We start from the raw sequence: 21,588 nt of genomic DNA on the forward strand, positions 1-21,588 counted from the left end.
GTTTCAGCTTCAGCATCAGTCCTTCCAATGGATATTCGGGACTGATTTCCTTTAGGATGGACTGGTCGGATCTCCTTGCAGTCCAAGGGACTCTCAAGAGTCTTCTTCAACACCACAGTTAGGTTTACCTATGTTCTCTCCTTCTTGAACTTTCCTCCTACCTCCTTCCCCATCCCACCCCTCTAGGTTGTCATAGAGCCCGGGTTTGAGTTTCCTGAATCATACAGCAAATTCCCATTGGCTATTGGGCTTCCCTTGTGGCTCAGCTGGTAAAGAATCCACCTGTAATGCGGGAGACCTGGGTTTGATCCCTGGGTTTGATCCCTGGGTTGGGAAGATCCCCTGGAGAAGGGAAAGGCTACTCACTCCAGTATTCTGGCCTGGAGAACTCCATGGATCATATAGTCCACGGGGTCGCAAAGAGTCGGACATGGCTGAGCGCCTTTCACTTTCACTTTTCATCTGTTTACATATGGTAGTATATATGCTTCCATGCTACTCTCTCCATTCATCTCACCCTCTCCTTCCTCCCAGAAAGACCTTTTAAAAATGCGAATTTGACTGTTTTACAACTCTGTTCTAAACCCTTTACGGGCTTCCCCTTGTCCTTAGAGCAACGTCTCCCATCCTTATCCTGGCTTATGAGCCTGTATGCCCTGCCCTTGGCTCCCGCTCACCTTTCTGGACTCATAGGAGGCCCCAGTCAGTCCCCCATGATGCTCCAGTGTGGGGGGGGGGCACACAGTAGGCCCTCAGCCAGTATTAGTTGAATGAGAGGGAAAGTGTGAACGCATAACTAACAGAGGTGTGGTACCCTTTTCTTTTCTCCTGGCAAGGTAACATCTGGGCACTACGTTCGGCTCTGGGCGGTTTATTTAAGAGGGATGAGCTAGAGTCACAGAACAGGGGGTCGGTGAGGCAGAGTCTGCAAACCAGGATGTCAGGCTAACAACTGCCTTTAGATCCTTTAGTGGGAAGAGAGGATGAAGGGTAAGTGGCGCTGGGCCGTGGCTCTTGAAGGGCTGCCTCTGAGGGAGACGTCACAGGGTTCTGGGAGACTGGAAGATGCCCAGCTCTGGGATTATGGCTGCTTTGTGAGCAAGTGAGCTGCCTGCTGCTGGAGATATTCAAGCGGAATACTTCCCCAAAGTCTGAGTGGACTTCTACCTCTGACAGAAGGGCATCCCAAGGGCAGAGAGAACTAACAGCTTCTGGTAACTCTGATTCTCACTGGGGAGAAGTTTGCTATTGAAAAACCTCACAAAAAGGTGCTTTTAGAAACATCGAATGCCACACCATCCATCTCCAGGCTAGCGCTCTGACCCGTAAGTCCTGGGCATCTGGCACCGGGATCTCACAACTGTGGGGAGAGGCAGGCAGGAGGCTGCAGCTTTGTCTCTGCCTGTGGTGACTGTGATGACCCCAGGCTGTAGGCCCATCACCCCACTGACAGCGGCTCCACCCTGAACCAAACCTGGCCCCACCCCCTTGAGGGTCAGGAGGAGGAGTTTCCTGGCTCAACACCCCTTCCTGCCAGCGGCCTGCTGCTAATGTGCCAGCTGCTCCTGACACCTGGAGGAGAGGGGCCGGCTCTGGCTTTGAAGGGGAGCCAGCAGGGAGCGGCTGCCAGCGAGAGTCTGTACAGATCCACTGGGTCGGGGAGGGACCCTGGCAGGCTGGGCCTCGGGGCTGGAGAGAGGGGGCTCTGGGGGAGAAGGAGAGGCTGGTTCTGAGCAGAAACATGTGGAGGGTGGAGTCCAGGGCAGAGGCTGGAATGGAGAAAGAAAAGAGCACTTGGCAGGGTCTGAGCCCGTCCCGAGGGGGCTGGCTGTTCTCGCCCTCCCATGCTGACTTCCAACAGCTGGGATGGGCTGGCTGGTTGGATGTTAGGTGGGTGCCAACGAAACAACAGTTTTCAGCCTGAATCTGCGACTTGCCAACTTCCTATTCCCCCTTAAAGGTCAGCATCCCTGGGATGAGTGGCAGAAGGCGTGTTTTGTTTTGTTTTGTTTGCAGTTCAGCGGGATCCAATCCCACCAGCTCTAGAACTCCCTGCCCAAGCTTCCTTTTCTCGGCAAGTCACGTTTTTCTCTCGGAGCTTTAGTTTCCTCATCTGCAGAAAGGAGATAATTCTAGTTCCCAATTTACAGGATTCTGGTGAAGATTCAATATGGTGATACGCTGCGTCTATTCTACTGTTATATATTACTGGTATACATAGTAATCACTCAAAATCAGTGTTAGCGGCCACCCATAAGTGTGTTCTAGCTGGTTTCAGGTGATGGAAGAGCTCAAAATAGCGAATAAAAATATAGCTCAGAGGTAGTGCAGCCAGTGCCTGGCTGGGCACAGGCTCTCAGGCGGAAGCGAGCTATCCTGTTTCAAGTCCACTTTTGGGGGGCTCTGGGGCTGGTGTGAAGCCTCCCATGCCGGCACTTCCTCTGGGAGGTCACATGAGCCGCGCCGTTCATGGGTGAGGGTGAAGGGCGTCTCCAGGCCTGTCTGGGATCCTGGGACACCTCTGTGGAGTCTGCCTTAATGTCAGGGCCATGAGCGAGGGCGAAACCACAGCCTGGCTGCCTTCTCCAGGTATTAACACGGTTTCCTGCGACACTTCCTTAGGGCTACCGGCCCGCTGGGCTGCACTGGAGACCCCCCTGTGCTGCACAAGCCGCTTCCAGTCCAGGCCCTCCGAGCAGCGTGGGGCGTCCAGGTTGTGGTCTTCCCTGGGCTCTGGGCTGCACTTCCGGGGGGCCCCAACGCCCCCTGCCCTGCAGTGCCTGAGAAACTGGACCCAGAGAGCCTGGGCAGCAGCAACAATGACAGCTACACGGCGTCCAGTAAGGGCTTGCTTGGTCAGCGCTTTGCATCCGGTATTGCACTTTCTTCTCCCATTGATCCTGTGACGTGAGATCGATGGATATCTTCACTGAGAACACAGGGCCTCAGAAACTTGACCAGGGTTTTCAAACCAGACGCAAAAGAGCTGTAATTTGAACACAGGCCTCTCTGACTCTAGTCACAGCTCCTGGGCCAGCTGCAGCAGCTCCAGGTGAGACGTGGCCATGACACCTTCTGCCGGGGGTGGCGCTGTCCCTTCTCCCACTCTTGTAGAGCCGTGGCCCCCAGGCGGGCTGGACGCCGACGAGGCCTGGGTGCTGCTTCTTCCTTGCAGATACCATGAAGGCCCCACTCGGCCATTTTGGCTCCATGATGCTGGTCTCTCCTCAGAAGCCTCATAGCTGGGGCTGGGGGCAACTGTTCCACGCTCTTAAGATAAAACCCACATCCAGTGCATGGCCTGCGGGGCCCTCCCTTCTTCTTCCAGCTCCAGGCTCCTCAAACTCCCGGCCCCCTGGTTCCCCTAGGGCACCTAGGTCCTCACTGGCTCCTTTCCAGGTTGCTTACCTGCCCGAGATGGCCTTTCCCTCTCCCTGCTCCCTTCCTAAATCCTGCCCACCTTCTTCCTTTTATTTGTTTTTCTCTTTTTTATATTTTGAATTACGAAAGCATGATGAGACATTTACAGGACGCTTGGAAAATACAGATCAAAGTTACATAATAGTTTCACTATATATTATAACTACTTTTTAAGTCGATAAATTAAGATTTTTAGTTGGAGTTTCAATATCAAACTCTCAAAATTAATAGAATGAATACAGAAAAGCAGAAGGATGGAGTAGACCTGAAAAGCACCATGGACCAATTCGACATAAAGCTTACACAATTTTCACACAACAGTAGGGTATAAATTCAAGTTACCATAGATCATAAACTAGAAGACACTGGAACATATCCAGGGACATAGACCAAGGTGGAAAAACTTCATGGTTTAAAGGTACTGAAATCACACAGAGTGTTCTTTTATCCACACCTTTTCCATTTTAAATACAATATTTAAAACTTCAGAAAATTACACAGAATAACAGAAAAAACACCTGTGTACCCACTAGCTAACTTCCTCTCCAATCTTCACATTTTCCCACCCTTGCTTCAACGTTTAAAAGCTTTATAAGCGATTACACGTACTGTTTAGAACACCGGGACACCCTCCCTCTACCTTCCTCCTTGAGATCCCGCTGGAACTTGAGGGCTTAGCTTTCATTCATTCACGGAAACTTGGGCTTGGCATGCCTCTGCGTGCTTTCGTACTGTTGATGACTCACACAAATGTTTACATTCTTAAAGCATGATATAACTTTGCTTTGCCTGTTATCAAGCTCTGTGTATTCTTCTGCAACTCGCCATTTTGAGATATATCAATGCTGATGCATGCATATCTCCCTGTACTCACCTTATTATTTAAGAAAAAACATCCATTTGGCACCGTAGGATCCCCATGGTATCAAACCTGCGTCCCTTGCATTGGAAGGTGGATTCTTAACCACTGGACCACCAGGGAAGTCCTACGTCCCTGTATTCGTTTTAGCTGCTGTATAGAATTCCAAGGAATGGATTTAAGACATTTTGTCCTTTCTACTGTGTGGCAACAGGCATAGGGCTTCACTGGTAGCTATTACAAATAATGCTGCCTGTCTCCTTAGACTCAGCCACACCTCATGAACTTTTTTTTTTTTTTTACTATTATGTAACTAGTTCCCTGCACATGGCAAATTCAAATTTATTTTGTTTTTCAGAACTTTCTGGAATTTTTTTTTCCAAACACTTTCCTGTTTTTAAAAAAAATGTATTGGAATATAGTTGCCTCACAATGTTGTGTTCGTTTCTGCTGTACAGCAAAGTGAGTCAGCTGTATGTATACACATATGCCCTCTCGTTTCTTGAACTTTTTAAGATTTGCCCAAATTGCTTCCAAGTGATTATGCCAATTTACACTCCCACTAGCCGAGTGTGCGAGTTCCCACAGTTCCACGTCCTCACCAATACTTGCATTATCTCACTTTAAAATTTTTGCCAATTTGATGACTGTGAGCAGGTATCTCAACTTAACTGGCATTTCCCTGATAACTAGCGAGTTTGGCCATGAAGATATGCCCGAATGTTTGGTAGTTGTTAGGGTTTTCTCTTCTGTGTATTAGCTCTTCATATCTTTGGACTATTTTTCTACTGAGGTCCTTCATCTTTTTCTTACGCAATTGTAGGAGTTCTTTATAGACAATCTCGAGACTAAAAAAATTCTGTGGACTGATTTGTTGTTAGTTACGTAGGTGATAAATATCTTCTTCAAGTCTCTGGCTTGTCCTTCAACTTTGTTTATGGTATCTTTTGCTGGACAGACGTTTTTCATCCTCACTCTCCGCTGGGCAAGGGCTCAGCGCTTGCACTGTTGCAGCCTGGGTTCAGTCTGCCATCAGGGAGCTCCTGCTTCCCAGCAGATGCTTCTTTCTCTAGAATGTCTGCTCCACGAGGGCAGGGGCTTTGTTTTCTTCGCTGCTTTCAGCAGCAGCAGGTGATGCGTTCTCCTTCAACACTGGCTGATGGCTGAATGACTGAATGCAGTTTTGTGGTCGGTTTATCAACCTCGTCCATTGGGGTTGGGCTTAAAGAATTTATATCTCGTTTAAGAATTTTTTAACTACCCGGTGGCAATAAAATATTTTCTTCTAATCTCTTTTAAGAGTATTATAGCTTTGCATTTTACACTTATGGCTATAATCCAGCCTTCTCAGGTGGCAACAGTTAATAAATAATCCAGGTGCCAATGCAGGAGATTTGGGTTCAATCTCTGGGTCAGGAAGATCCCCTGGAGGAGGAAATGGCAAACTACTCCAGTATTCTTGCCTGGCAGATTCCATGGACAGAGGAGCCTGGTGGGCTACAGTCCACAGGGCAGCAAAAGAGTCGGACAAGACTGATCACACATGCACACAAGGATTTTTCTGTAATCTATATGAAACTGACTTTTGCATATGGTCTGAAGTAGTGATCTAATTTTATTTTATCCTAGAGGATAAACGTCAACTGAAAAAAAAAATGCACGATGTGAGAATTGTGAGTTAAGTTTTATTTGGGGCAAAATGAGGACTACAACCTGGGAGACAGCACCTCAGAGAGCTCTGAGAAACCACTCTGAAAAGCTGGGGGAAAGCTCCGTATGTACTGGTTTTGGTGAAGGGGGAGCATGCCATCAAGCACGCATTTTTGCAGAAGTTGCTGCTAGTCTTGTGAAGTTTACTGCTAGCCATGAGGAGCAGACGTCTCCATGTGTGATTTTAGTGCTTTTCTAGGTATGAGGAGAGGCAAGGATTGGACTCATAAAATCTTTTCTTGAAAATATCTAACTATTTAAAGGCCTGTTCTGCTAGTTTTTCCCAGAACACAGAGTGCCTCATTCCTAATTAACCCCATTCAGGGTGTGTTGAAGGTCAGCTGCTGCAGTGGCTTAATCTTCGTACAGACAGATGGCAGTCCCAATTTTTAGTGGGCATTTTGATGGCCTTGGGCTTCCCTGGTGGTTCCGATGCAATGCAGGAGACCTGGGTTTGATCCCTGGGTTGGGAAGATCTGCTGGAGAAGGGAACGGCTACCCACTCCAGTATTCTGGCCTGGAGAATTCCACAGATTATATAGTCTATGGGGTCACAAAGAGTCGGACATGACTGAGTGACTTTCACTGTCATGATGGCCTTACAGTAAGTCTTAGTAGGTGAAAGGGCTAAGACTTATTGCAAGACCAACAGGCTTCCCTGGTGGCTCAGGCGGTAAAGAATCTGCCTGCAATATGGGAGACCTGGGTTCGATTCCAGGTCTGGGTTGGGAAGATCCCCTGGAGGAGGGCACGGCAGTCTGGTATTCTTGCCTGGAGAATCCCACGGACAGAGGAGCCTGGCGGGCTACAGTCCAGGGGGTTTGCAACGAGTTGGACACGCCTGAGCGATGAGGCACTCAGAGAACACAGAGCTGGCAGAGCAAGTTCATCTCTTACAGACCCTCCGGGTCCCCGATGCAACATGTCTATCTCTGCCTTAGGGACCAGCTTCTAATCGACCAGGTTAGGCTGTAACCTGTTTACGTGTCCCTGCAGCACTTGGCTCTTCATTGACTTAACGTCTGCTGCTCTACTGGTTGGCAAGCTCCTTGAGGGCTGGACCCACGTCTGTTTTGCTCACTGTCAGCTCCTCCACAAGCACGCTGACTGGCACGTAACAGGCACTCAATAAACATTTGGGAAATGAGAGGATGGGGAGAAAGACCTTCGGGGCAACAGCGACGCTGTCGGGTGGCAGGTCAGCCCTGGGGGGAGATCAGTGCAGGACACTGCTGCAGGCGAGAGGCATGAAGTGCAGGACGCTGCTGCAGGCGAGAGGCATGAGGAAAGACATTCTAGATTTTTTAGGGGTCTACATGCTTTCAAAGCTCTGTATGTATTCAGCATACAACCATGACAGAAGAGCTCTTCCTATTAAACATGTATTACTGACTAGGAAATGTGGCTTTCAGAAACAGAGAAGCGAGTTAAATACGATTTCCGATGACAAGAGTGAGAAGGAAACGCAATTCCTTTGAGTGCAATCAGTTCTAAAATGGCAGAATGAGATGGGCATGCAAAGCTCTAAAGAGGTTCTCAGAGTGGTCCCAGACCCGTGAGCACCACCTGAGAACCTCTAAGAAACATGAATTCTTGAGCCCCATCTCAGACCCCCTGAGCTCTGAGGACGGGGCCTGGGCCATATGCAGTTCACTAAGCTCTGCGGGTGAGTCTGGCGCTCTCTCAGATTGGAGGGCCACTGCTTGAAATCTCCACCCTTGGGGCGAGGCTTCCCACTCGTGTCATGTGAGCCTTGGGCGGGCTACAAGTGTGGGGGCCCCTGGCCCAGGGGGCTCACCACAGGCAGTCTTGTCTTTCCCTACTTTTTGTTACGTATTATTTTCTGAGTGTTGTGAAGGGGAAGAAGGCCAGAAAGCAGTGCCTTAGGGAACCCAGGAACTTCTCACTTATTTAATTTTTACATCGAAGTACAGTTCATTTCCAACGTTGTGCTAATTTCTGCTGTACAGCAGGGTGATTCAGTCATACGCATATACGTTCTCCTTTTAATATTCTTTTCCATTATGGTTTATCCCGGGAGACTGGGTTCGGTTCTCTGCGCTCTACAGTAGGGCCGTGTGGTTTATCCATTTTATATGTAACAGTTGGCATCTGCTAACCCCAAACTCTCAGCCTATCCCTTCCCACTGGCAACCGCAAGTCTGTTCTCAATGTCTGACTTCTCACTGATTTAAAAAAAAAGTCTGGTAATAATAATACCAACATTATTTTAACAGCAAGAAAATACTATTTATTGAATGTCCATAATGTGCTAAGCAATTTATATATATATAATTTTGTTGAAATCTTACAGCCACCCTATGATTTAATTATTAGCCCCATTTTACAGACAAGGCAAACAGGGCTTAGAGAAGTTGAGAAAGATCCTCAAGGTCATGCAGTCAATAGACAGAGGTGGTGTGGATACTCAGGTCTTTCTAATCCTCTGGTGCCTGTGCTCTTAGAGGTCAGGGTTAACACCACTGCTTCTAACATTTTTGCTCTATGCCAGGCATTGTTTTAATCACGTGATATGCGGCTTCAATTATGACAACTATTAAAATTATTCCCACTTTACAGATGAGGAAACTGAGGCTCAAAGAAATTAAATAACTTTCCCCAGGATATAAGCTGGGACCAGGATTTGAACTCAAGAGTTCTGGCTTGAATCTCTCTGGTGGTCCAGTGGTTTAGAATCTGCCTGCCACTGTGTTCAGAGCAAAGCCCAGACTCTGCCTGAACATGACAGCCAGGCATTGGGATGCCAGGAACCTGTGCTGGATGGATACAAGCTGACTAATCAGAAAACTCCTGATTCTAAGTGTTTGTAATTTCTATGTTCTTCTGGCTTTTCTGAAATTTCTTGGATTTCTTTACTGCAAATGTGTTATTCTTACAACTTGAAAGGGAAAGGATGAAAGGAGCAAAAAAAAAAAAGAATCTGCTTGCCGTGCAGGGGACACAGGTTCAATCCTGGTCCGGGAAGACTCTGCAACCCTCAGGGCACCTAAGCCCATGTGCCACTACTATCGATCCCGTGAGCCTCAACTACTGAAGCCCTCGAGCCCATGCTCTGCAACGAGAGAAGCCACCGCAAAGAGAAGCCTGTGCACAAGCCCATGTGCCACTACTATCGATCCCGCGAGCCTCAACTACTGAAGCCCTCGAGCCCGTGCTCTGCCACGAGAGAAGCCACCGCAAAGAGAAGCCTGCGCACCGCGCCTAGAGAGGAGCCTCTGCTCGGTGCAACTAGAGAGAGCCCACACACGGCAATGAAGACCCAGCACAGCCAAAACACACATAAATAAAAAGGACCTTCCCTGAAGGTGGGGAGGCGTGGTATTAAAATGCCATCAAAAGTGGCCTCTCACTTGTTAAAAAAAGAAGCAGTTTGGCTCTAGTTGAGCGCTTTTAACCGTCAGGAAAGCTGCCCAGTCCATGGAGGATGGAGACGAAGATGCTATGGTGACCGTTTAGGGATATGTAACTTAACGACCTCCATTCTGCAGGAGTGGGGGTGGGGCGGGGCTCTGGCCGGGCGCGGTCAGGGGGTCTGCTGGCTCTTCCCCAGTTGTGTTTCCGGCTCACACCTGCCGCCCCAGGCCCGGCCGAGGTGCCGCCCGTCAGCTGGGCGCACGTGGGGCTGCTCTGTGCTCGGCAGGCTCTGGTGCACAGCTGCGTGTGGGTCACATTCCTTTACGCACACATCATCAGGGGCTGCCGCCTGCTCCCACGGCCTGTCCCCACCTCGGGGCCACGAAGACTGTCCTCCAGCCATGGCCACTGCCTTGGGGGGGCCTCGCCATCCGCACCCCCGCCTGCAGTTTTGGTCGGAAGCCGGGGCTCGCGTGTGAGGAAGCTGGGATCCTGACCTTCAGGATGAGAAGGGAAGAGCTCAGGCAGTCAGAGGGGCACATTCTGGGATGGATATGATTTTTCCACACAGACACACACACGCACACAGCAGCTGGAGTGGGGTGGGGAGAGAATGGAGCTGGGGAGGCGGGGTCGACATCGAAGCTTGAGTCCTGAAGTCATCTCTAATTTTGTAGCCCGTCTCCTGACGCTTGCCCTGGGCCCTTCTGCTGTTGATTCTGGCGTCCCCACCATCCCTTCTCGTTGCTGGCTATTAGCATGGACCGGCCACCATGCTTCCCCCCTGCTCAAATGGAAAGGTCTGAAGTTCTAAAGAACAAGAGGGTCTCTTGGTGGTGGTGGTGATGGGGAGGGGCGGTAAGCTTCTGACCACAGCCGGGGGAAGGTCACTCCAGAAGCCCCTGGATATCAAAACTTGTAAGAATCTGTGGATTTTAGAGGGTTCTGCTCCTTCTAGTCTAACCTTCCAGTGTTTACTACATCAGGTTGTTTGGAAGCATCTGGGAGGTGGGTGGGGCCGAAGACCATACAGAAGGTTCACCCTCGGGCCCACCCACTACCTTTCAGGTGTGGGAAACGGGGACAGCAGCTGCTGTGGAGTGACAGAGACCAAGGCGGTGTGTCACAAAGTGATGGCAGGCTGTGATCGGTACCCAAGCGACCCTCTTCTAAATCAGATGTCAAGCTCCTTGGTACAGGAACTATAATCTTATTCATCACTGCACCCCCAGTGTGCAGATTAGATCCTGGCACAAAACTGGCACTCAATAAATAGCTGATGAACGACTTGTCTGGCGGTCCAGTGGTTAAGACTTAACCTTCCAGTGTGCGTTCAATCCCTGCTCAGGGACCTAAGATCCCACATACCTTGGGGCCAAGAAGCAAAACCTAACACAGAAGCAATATTGTAACAGATTCAGTAAAAACTGAAAAAAAAAAAAAAAAGGTCCACATAAGAAACCTTTAAAAAATATTTGATAAGAGGAAATACTGAGAGCTGCTATGACGTGGATGAACCTTGAAAACAAACGGCTAAGCGAAAGGAACCAGTCACAAAGGCCTGCATATCGTGTGCTTCCATTTCAGTGTCTTGAACATGCAAATTTACTGAGACAGAGTGTAGTTGCTGCAGGCGAGAGAGGATGGGCGGGGGATTAGGGAGCAGTGGCTGAGAGCAGCAGGGTTTCTTTTGGGGGTAATTAAAATTAAAAGATGCTTACTCCTTGGAAGAAAAGTTATGACCAACCTAGATAGCATATTCAAAAGCAGAGACATTACTTTGCCAACAAAGGTTCGTCTAGTCAAGGCTATGGTTTTTCCAGTGGTCATGTATGGATGTGAGAGTTGGACTGTGGAGAAAGGTGAGCACCAAAGAATTGATGCTTTTGAACTGTGGAATTGGAGAAGACTCTTGAGAGTCCCTTGGACTGCAAGGAGATCCAACCAGTCCATTCTGAAGGAGATCAGTCCTGGGTGTTCATTGGAAGGACTGATGCTAAAGCTGAAACTCCAGTACTTTGGCCACCTCATGCGAAGAGTTGAAACACTGGAAAAGACTCTGATGCTGGGAGGGATTGGGGGCAGGAGGAGAAGGGGACGACAGAGGATGAGATGGCTGGATGGCATCACTGACTCTGTGGACGTGAGTTTGAGTGAACTCCGGGGGGTGGTGATGGACAGGGAGGCCTGGCGTGCTGCAGTCCATGGGGTCACAAAGAGTCGGACATGACTGAGAGACTGAACTGAACTGAAGATGCTCTAAAATGGATTGTGGCGATGTGAATATATGGTTGACCCTTGAACAACCTGTGTTTCAACTGCGCAGGCTCACTATTTTTTCAATAGTGAATACAGAAGGGGCAGCTGGTTGAGTCCATAGATGCTGAACCCGCATATATGGAACCGCGTGTGTGGAAGTCCTGTGCGTATGGAGAGTGGACTAAGAGTTCCACTTGGGTTTTCATCTGCACAGAGACGCCGGTGTCTCTCACCTCTTCCTTGTTTACTAGTCAACTCTACTCTGTACGCATACTTGATCAATTGGTTTAGGGAAGCTGGGCATTAAAAAAATTATTACTTAGACTTTCCTAGAGCAGTTTTAGGTTCACAGTGAACTGGAGGGGATTTCTCAAATGCCTTCTGCCCCCACACGTGCACAGACTCCCCCGTAATCAAAGCCCCCCACCCCGCCGGCACATCTGCTCCAGCCATTGAACCCACGGACGCATCATCACCCCAAGTCCAGGTTTGGAGCCACGCTTCACTCTTGGAGCTACATTCCACAGGTGTGAACAGATGTATCTACCATGTATGCTGTGCCCTGTGTGCTGTGCTTAGTCGCTCAGTCGTGTCCGACTCTTTTCAACCCCATGGACCGTAGCCCTCCAGGCTCCTCTGTCCATGGGGATTCTCCAGGCAAGAATGTTGGAGTGGGTTGCCATGCTCTCCCCCAGGGAATCTTCCCATCCTAGGGATCAAACCCAGGTCTCCCACGTTACAGGTGGATTCTTTACTGCCTGAGCCACAAGGGAAGCCCAAGAATACTGGAGTGGGTAGCCATGCTCTCCTCCAGGGAATCTTCCCATCCTAGGGATCGAACCCAGGTCTCCCACGTTACAGGTGGATTCTTTACTGTCTGAGCCACAAGGGAAGCCCAAGAATACTGGAGAGGGTAGCCTATCCCTTCTCCAGGGGATCTTCCTGGCCCAGGAATTAAACTGGGGTCTCCTTCATTGCAGGTGGATTCTTTACCAGCTGAGCTACCAGGGAAGGCCATCTAATGTGTATAAGACAGAATATTTTTCTAAAAATCCTCTGTTTTGGCATTTTTCAAAAGACGAGATTTTTGCTACACTTCCATTTGTTGCCTTAGCTCAGATTTTCACCTAAATAAGTAAAAGTTAACTGAGGCATAGCCCAGCTACCGTATTTGCTTAAAGGATGCGAATAACAGTGAAACCAAACACAGAAATTAGGGGCTCTAACTATTTCTGCCAAGTCTCCCTGGTTCTGGACTAATACTGAAAACTGTCTTTTAGCATAAATAATACAATTTATCTCCCCCTCAGTCGGAATTTATCACCTTCACGCTTTCCAGCCTCGAACTTCACCCCCCTTCATCGCAAGTCGCTGCCAAAGCTTGCGCCATATTTTCTCAGAATGCCCTCTAGGGATGTTTATCTGTGTGTGTGCCCGTGTGAGTGTGCGAGCTGGTGTGAGTGTGTTTGCCTCTTCATCTCACCACCACCCCCAACTCTATCTGCAGACCCTAAGGCTCCCCACAGAAACCACCAAAGATCATTTGGCTTCCTCCTGGAGATGCAGAAAGTGAATATTATGTTTTGGGGCAAATCCCAAATAGACCCCTCTCCAAATGCCAATTCCTTCCCGTCGCTGTTACGCTCTCCTAACGTGTGTTTGTCTGCATACATCGCAGTTCTCTCTCAGAAGCCTGAGCCAGAGAGAGGGCACAGTTGACTTCAGGAGCCCGGGAGACATACCTGGCGGCCTTCTGAGTGAGCTCCAGGGGGAAATCCGGGCACAGTAATTGCAGCAAGCAGTGATACTCCCTCATGGTCAGCAAATCTGCAGTGAAATGGAGAGGAAGGCGTCAGGCCTCAGAGTGGGAAGTCACCGCAGGCTTTTCGGTCATTTCAGGGGTTTCAGACCTACCCTAGGTAGAACTGCTCTTTTTTAAACAAATTTTTATTGGAGGATAATTGCTTTACAATAGTATGCTGGTTTCTGCCACACATCAACATGGATCAAGGTGAGTCACTATTAAGGTTGCGTTAACCCAAGGATGATATTTTAAGATCAGTATTTCTACAAAGTTTTTCCAGGATGGGAGGCACCCAGCTACAACATTTTGGCCAAAGGAGCTTCACTGGTTTGAGGGATGGTTGGGTAAGAAGGGAGAATTAGAGGCGCAACTTTATTAGCCTTCTCAGTTTGATTTTCCTGGTGTCTGAAAATCCACAAAAATGAGTCATTTCAAAGCTGGCTACATTTGCTGAAATTCTCTGGCACGGTAGCCTTCACCACAACATGCCCAAAGACCATGCACAGAATATCTGGAAGCAGTGCCAAGGCAGAGGCAGTCTTGTAGTGTATAGGGGAGAAGAGTTAGCAGGGCGGCCTGAGCCCTTCTTGCCCTTCATCCAGTACTGGGCAGGCTGGCTTCTTTTGGATGCCCACACACAGATCTGGTCATCCTACTGTAGGAAGCCAAGACCCGAGATCTACAATCAAGGCGACCAAATGACTCCTGATATACAGAAGCAGTGCTTTGGGAGAGATGAGCCAGGATGACGCTCCGTGGCTCAGCAGAAAACCCAGAGAGGTAAACTCAGAGAGCTTTGTAGAATGTCAGGGGAGAGGAAATACACTGATGCTTAAAAGCTGTTTTGGGATGATTTGAGAGAATAGCATTGAAACATATACATTACGATATACAAAACAGATAACCAGTGTGACTTTGATGTATGAAGCAGGGCACTCAAAGTCGGTGCTCTGGGACAACCTGGACGGACAGGGTGGGGAGGCAGCTGGAAGCGGGGTTCAGACGGAGGGACACATGTACACCGGTGGCCGATTTATGTTGAAAGGAGTTCGTCAAGGCTGTATATTGTCACCCTGTTTATTTAACTAATCTGCAGAGTACATCATGAGAAACGCTGGACTGGAAGAAACACAAGCTGGAATCAAGACTGCCGGGAGAAATATCAATAACCTCAGATATGCAGATGACACCACCCTTATGGCAGAAAGTGAAGAGGAACTCAAAAGCCCCTTGATGAAAGTGAAAGTGGAGAGTGAAAAAAGTTGGCTTAAAGCTCAACATTCAGAAAACGAAGATCATGGCATCCTGTCCCACCACTTCATGGGAAATAGATGGGGAAACAGTGGAAACAGTGTCAGACTTTATTTTTCTGGGCTCCAAAATCACTACAGATGGTGACTGCAGCCATGAAATTAAAAGACGCTTACTCCTTGGAAGGAAGGTTATGACCAACCTAGATAGCATATTCAAAAGCAGAGACATTACTTTGCCAACAAAGGTCTGTCTAGTCAAGGCTATGGTTTTTCCAGTGGTCATGTATGGATGTGAGAATTGGACTATGAAGAAGGCTGAGTGCTGAAGAATTGATGCTTTTGAACTGTGGTGTTGGAGAAGACTCCTGAGAGTCCCTTGGACTGCAAGGAGATCCAACCAGTCCATTCTGAAGGAGATCAGCCCTGGGATTTCTTTGGAAAGAATGATGCTAAAGCGGAAACTCCAGTACTTTGGCCACCTCATGCGAAGAGTTGACTCATTGGCAAAGACTCTGATGCTGGGAGGGATTGGGGGTAGGAGGAGAAGGGGACGACAGAGAATGACATGGCTGGATGGCATCACTGACTCGATGGACGTGAGTCTGAGTGAACTCCGGGAGTTGGTGATGGACAGGGAGGCCTGGCGTGCTGTGGTTCATGGGGTCGCAAAGAGTCGGACACGACTGAGCGACTGATCTGATCTGATGGCAGAAACCAGATCTTCCATATTAAAATTTAAAAAAAGAAAAAAAAAAGTTGTTTTGTTACTGCGTGTCCCAAAGCTGAGGGATTTTAGATCAGTCAGGCAGCTTCAATCCACAAGTATTCCATATACCAAAGCATTTCAAATACGGAAGGACGTGCTGACGGTAAAGCAGGATGGAGCAACCCAGAAGCCCTCCTAACTGGGAGCCTGGGTGAGAGGAGGGAGCCCCGAGGGCAAGGCCACACTGGGGGAACAAAGATGGTGATCACAGGCACTTGGTTTCTCTGGACCTAAGTTAGCTCAAGCCACAGGAATCCAGATCTCCTGTCCCTGTGAGTTCAGTTGATGCTTTTCCAAGATAAAAACCCCAAATCCCCAGGGACAGGCCTGGGTTTCCTATCCTTTTTCATCAAAGCTCCATTCAAGGTGAGGGCACAGCGTCAGACTAACCACACTGCCAGTCAGGGACAGCAAGGGGACAGCGTCAGCGTGGGTCAGAGGACAAGATGGCTTTTGCGGCCTTCGTCTCGGCCACAACGGGGGGTGCGCTTCCCTCTCCTTGCTCGCCTGACCTCGGGCACCAGCCTAGTCGGAGGCTTTGTTCTTCAGCAGAAAGAGTAACAGCTACTTGTGGGCTCGCGGACTTGGGGTGAGGGACAGGAAAAACGAAGCGGAGAAAAGCCACTGAATTGAATGCGTTCCTGCTTTCCTCTCACTCCAAAGCTCCCTGTGCAGAGAGGAGTGAGTTCTGTCTTTGGATCATTAAAGCTCTTCTAGGCTAAGATTTAGAGAAGGAAATGGCAACCCACTCCAGTATCCTTATCCTTGCCTGGACAATCCCATGGACAGAGGAGCCTGGTGGGCTACAGTCCACGGGGTCGCAGGAGTCGGACACGACTGAGCTACTGAACTGAATTGAACTGAGGCTAAGATTTGGTGGATGGATCTGATACCATTCTTAGGGTGGGCCAAAGTATTTCCCAGTTATTCATATTTATCCCCCAAATTATCTGCAAGATACTCTTGGGAAGATAAACAACATGAAGGAAAGTGAGAAGCTGAGAGACAGTTGTGACACCTGCCCCCCACCCCCTGCTTATTTAATCAAGAAAGACCGTGCTGGGACTCCATCTTAGCTTCTAGCCTCCTGGTTTTCCTGCCCTCAGCATTTTTTAGGTTCTTGATGATATTCTAACTCACGTGTTTCAAATACTTGCTTCCTAAGGACAGAAGAGTAACTTATGAAAATAATTTTGTTCTTCTCCAAAGCATCGACAGTTCTGGGAAATACTAAATACATCAGAAAAACAGAATAGATCCTGTTCACCACTTCTGGAACTTGACATTCCCAAATGTAAAGCGAGGAAGACAGTCAGATAAAGAGATGAGTGAAAGTGCAGGCAAATACACAACTTTGGCTACCTTAACTGTGGAAGACAGCAGTTCTATTTCTTTAAGACAGCAGTTCTATTAAAGCAGACTCAGGATAATATCAAGGCCAGATGCTTTCAAGGGAGAGGCATCTGTCGCTTGGAAACACTCCTGGGTTGCACATTGGGTATCTGGGAGAAGGGTGAGCAGTTAAGTCTTGTCCCCGAATCAGAGCATTGATGAGCAAAGGAGAGCTGTTCTTCCCCTGGCCCTCTGGCTCGGAGTTAAACCTTGGCTCTTCGGTTCCCCAGGTAGGCAGCCTTGGGCAAATTGCTCAGTCCCTCTAAATCTCAGTTTCTCATCTGTGAAACGGGAATGATGACACTTACCTTTCAGGGCTCAAGTCAAGATTAAAAGAGATGATGTCTAGAAAGTACTCGGTGGAATGTCTAGGACACAGTAATGCCAAACAACAGGAGCTATTTGGTTTTGTTTTCAGTGTTCGTTCATTTACTTGTTTACTTTCTTTCTGGCTGTGTTGGGTCCTAGTTGTGGCACTCGGGACCCTCCGTCATGGCATGCCGGATCTTTAGTTGGGCCGTGTGGAATCCAGTTCCCTGACCAGGGATTGGACCCAGGCCCCCTGCATCAGGAGTGCGGAGTCGTAGCCACTGGACCACCAGGGAAATCGCTTGGTTTTGTTTTTTAAATCCTGGGGGCAAAGGCAGGAGATGAGAGGAGGAAGAAGCTTCTTGCTGAGTTTAAAGCTTAAACCCCTGGGAGAGTTCTGCCTTGAAAATTCTGTCAGGTTGTTTGAGTCAAACCTGTTCTTGAATATTCTCCTGCAGTCTGCATTTTATGCCTCCTCCGTTCCCAGGAAGATCCCCTGGAGAAGGAAATGGCAACACACTCCAGTATTCTTGCCTGGGAAATCCCATGGACGGAAGAGCCTGACGGGCTACAGTCCATGGTGTTGCAAAAGAATTGGACATGACTTAGCAACTAAACAACAAGAACAACAACACATGGAGCAGGGCACGGCAACCCACTCCAGTATCCTGGCCTGGAGAAGCCCATGGACAGAGCAGCCTGGCGGGCTATACAGTCCATAGGTTTGCACAGAGCTGGACACGACCAAAGGGACTTAGCACGCACACCATTCCCAACAAGCTGGTGGCCTCCCCAGCTCAGAGGCTCCAACTCAGCCATTGGTTAATCCTAAACGCTCCTGCCTTTGGGTCCTTTGGCTCTAAAGAGCTCTCCAAGATCTCGAAGACCAGCCTTGCAGGCAGCCCCTTTGTGCTTCAGGAATAGCAATAGTGAGTCAGTCACTGAGCTCTGTGCTCAGGCTCTGAAGTAGCTTGCTTAACCTCATGACAACCTCATAAGATAAATCCCAGCCCTACTGCACAGATAAGGACATGAAGGCTTAGAGAGATGAAATTATCTAGGAAGTGAGGAGAGAAGGGTCCAGAGCGTGGGGGACAGGAGGAGCACGTTTGGCTTCCCAGAGCCTTGGCTTCCTAGGCTGGGAGGGGAAAGGAAGTGAAGCAAAGTCGCTCAGTCATGTCTGACTCTTTGCAACCCCATGGACTATACAGTGCATGGAATTCTCCAGGCCAGAATACTGGAGTGGGTAGCCTTTGGGGCCTAAGGGCTGGATGGGCTTAATGATGATAATAATACTTAGAGTGAACATGTACTGGGCACTCACTCTGGACCAGACAGTTCTTCCAAGGGTTTTACCTGTGCCGTCTCATCTAGTCCTCACTGTGGTTATCCCCATTTCACAGACACTCAGATCATGCTTAACTGGTGGAACTGGAATCCAAGCTCTGGCAGTCTGGCTCCAAAGTTTACCCAACTAACATTTTCCGCACCTTGATCTTATCAACCGTAATGGGTGAAGGCTTAAAAGCTTGTTCTCCACTCCAAACAAACTGTAGGGACTAAATAGCTCCAGGTGAACTGGATCAAGGAGACAATTCAAGTGAATTGGGATTTTTTTGCACATAAGAAATTGAGTCTGAAAGGTTCTAATTACTGTCAACAGGAAAGGCTGCAGCTCCGGCATCGCGGCGTGTGCTGGGCTGGGGGCCTCGGGGAGGCAGGGACGAGTACACCTCTGCGGGCGGCTACACCGCGCATCCCGCCCACTGCCGGCGCTCCACCCCGGCAGGTGCAGGAAGGCAAGCGGCGCACCGCCAGACGCCTGCTCTAAAGGAACCCCCCAGGTCCTGAAAGTTCAAAGGCAAAGACATGAGACGAGTTTGGTATAAGATCAAACTCAGAACATGCCCTGCAAACTGGTGCTGCTTTTTTTGTGGGTGGCCAGAGCTGTTCGTCTTTCTTATTCTAAACCTCCTAAGAGCCCCACTGACTGTGTGCCTGGCTCGGGGACCAGAGGTCTCAACCCTGCTCCATCGTATCATCTCAGGAGGAGCTCTGTACTGCATGGTGGCTCCCGGCATGGACTCTGGAGTTAGACTGCCTGGGTCCAGATCCGAGCCTTGCCACTGATTTCAAATTACTGACCTTTAAGCATTCTATGCCTCAGTTTCAACATTTATAAAGTGGGGATAAGGATAACCAACATCATACAGTTGTTTAAACTACTGAGAACAAGGGTCCCATCATAAGTGCTCTGTTAGTATTTGATATTATTATTTCAGAAATAAAGAAACAAGGTTTCTTTAAGGTTAATGACTTTTCAAAGAGACAGAGCTAATAAGAGGAGGGAAGATTGAGATTCAGATGTTTGCTGGTTTAGCATTCAAGGTCCAGCGAGTGGTACTCTACCAGGTAGGATCTGACTGGTTTTGTGGGGCACTTGACTTCTGATGATAGGATTGTTTATGCCAGGTGACTTGCAGACTTTATATCTAAGGTAAAACACAGATAGAGGAAAACAACAGAATGGGAAAGACTAGAGATCTCTTCAAGAAAATTGGAGGTATTAAGGGAATATTTCATGCAAGGTCTGGCACAACAAAGGACAGGAACAGCAAGGATCTAACAGAAGCAGAAGTGATTAAGAAAAGGTGGCAAGAATACACAGAGAAACCATACAAGAAAGGTCTTCATGAGCCAGATAACCACCACAGCATGGTCACTCACCTAGAGCCAGACATCCTGGAGTGTGATGTCAAGTGGGCCTTAGGAAGCATTACTATGAACAAAGCTAATGGAGGTAACTGAATTCCAGCTGAGCTATTTCAAATCCTAAAAGATGATGCTGTTAAAGTGCTGCACTCAATATGTCAGCAAATTTGGATAACTCAGTGGACACAAGACTGGAAAAGGTCAGTTTCCATTCCAATCTCAAAGAAGGGCAAAGAAAGTTCAAACTACTGCACAATTGTGCTCATTTTACATGCTGATACAGTTATGCTCAAAAACCTTCAAGCTAGGCTTTAGCAGTATATGAATCAAGAACTTCCAGATGTAAAAGCTGGGTTTACAAGAGGCAGAGGAACCAGAGATCAAATTGCCATCATTTGTCGGATCATGGAGAAAGCAAGGGAGTTCCAGAAAAACATCTACTTCTGCTTCATTGACTACTCTAAAGCCTTTGTGTTCAGTTTAGTTCAGTCGCTCAGTTGTGTCTGACTCTTTGCGACCCCATGAACTGCAGCACGCCAGGCTTCCCTGTCCATCACCAAGGCCCAGAGCTTGCTCAAACTCATGTCTATCAAGTTGGTGATACCATCCAACCATTTCATTTTTTTGGGTGTGTGGATTTGACTGTGTGGATCACAACAAACTGTAGAAAATTCTAAAAGAGATGGGAATACCAGACCACCTTACTTGTCTCCTGAGAAACCTGTATGCAGGTCAAGAAGCAACAGTTAAAACCGGACATGGAACAACAGGCTGGTTGCAAATTGGGAAAGGAATATGTCAAGGCTGTATATTGTCACCCTACTTATTTAACTTATATGCAGAGTGCATGATGAGGAATGCCAGCCTGGCTGAATCACAAGCTGGAATCAAGACTGCTGGGAGAAATATCAATAACCTTTGACACGCAGATGATACCACTCTAATGGCAGACAGTGAAGAGGAACTAAAGAGCCTCTTGATGAGGAGAGTGAAAAAGCTAGCTAGAAACTCAACACTCAAAAAACGAAGATCATGGCATCCGGTCCCATCATTTCATGGCAAATAGAAGGGGAAAAAGTGGAAGCAGTGACAAATTTTATTTTCTTGGGCTCCAAAATCACTGTGGATGGTGACTGCAGCCATGAAATTAAAAGACGATTGCTTCTTGGAAGGAAAGTTATGAAAACCTATACAGTGTATTAAAAAGCAGAGACATTACTATGCTGACAAAGGTCTGTATAGTCAAATCTATAGTTTTTCCAGTAGTCATGCATGGCACCCCACTCCAGTACTCTTGCCTGGAAAATCCCATGGACGGAGGAGCCTAGTAGGCTGCAGTCCATGGGGTCGCTAAGAGTCGGACATGACTCAGCAACTTCACTTTCCCTTTTCACTTTCATGCATTGGAGAAGGAAATGGCAACCCACTCCAGTGTTCTTGCCTGGAGAATGCCAGGGACGGGGGAGCCTGGTGGGCTGCCGTCTATGGGGTTGCACAGAGTCGGACATGACTGAAGCGACTTAGCAAGATGCATGGATGTGAGAGTTGGTCCATAAAGGAGGCTGAGCATTGAAGAATTGATGCTTTTGAACTGTGATATGGGAGACTCTTGAGAGTCCCTTGGACTGTAAGGAGATCAACCCAGTCAATCCTAAAGGAAATCAACCCTGAATATTCACTGGAATGACTGATGCTGAAGCTGAAGCTCTAATAGTTTGGCCACCTGATG

The 21,588-nt window shown here is 48.3% G+C and overlaps 1 protein-coding gene across 2 annotated transcripts in view; it reads right to left on the reverse strand.

Annotated features, from left to right (window-relative positions):
- C15H11orf49 (chromosome 15 C11orf49 homolog) overlaps positions 1–21,588 on the reverse strand; it is a 210,793-nt gene that overhangs the window by 12,662 nt on the left and 176,543 nt on the right. For both annotated transcript variants that reach the window (XM_027562458.1, XM_027562457.1), the window contains exon 4: positions 13,366–13,450. In XM_027562458.1, coding sequence (XP_027418259.1) covers positions 13,366–13,450 — 85 coding nt within the window. The remainder of the gene's footprint in view (positions 1–13,365; positions 13,451–21,588) is intronic.

The sequence above is a fragment of the Bos indicus x Bos taurus genome, chromosome 15 (genome assembly GCF_003369695.1).
Source record: "Bos indicus x Bos taurus breed Angus x Brahman F1 hybrid chromosome 15, Bos_hybrid_MaternalHap_v2.0, whole genome shotgun sequence".
NCBI lineage: Eukaryota > Metazoa > Chordata > Mammalia > Artiodactyla > Bovidae > Bos > Bos indicus x Bos taurus.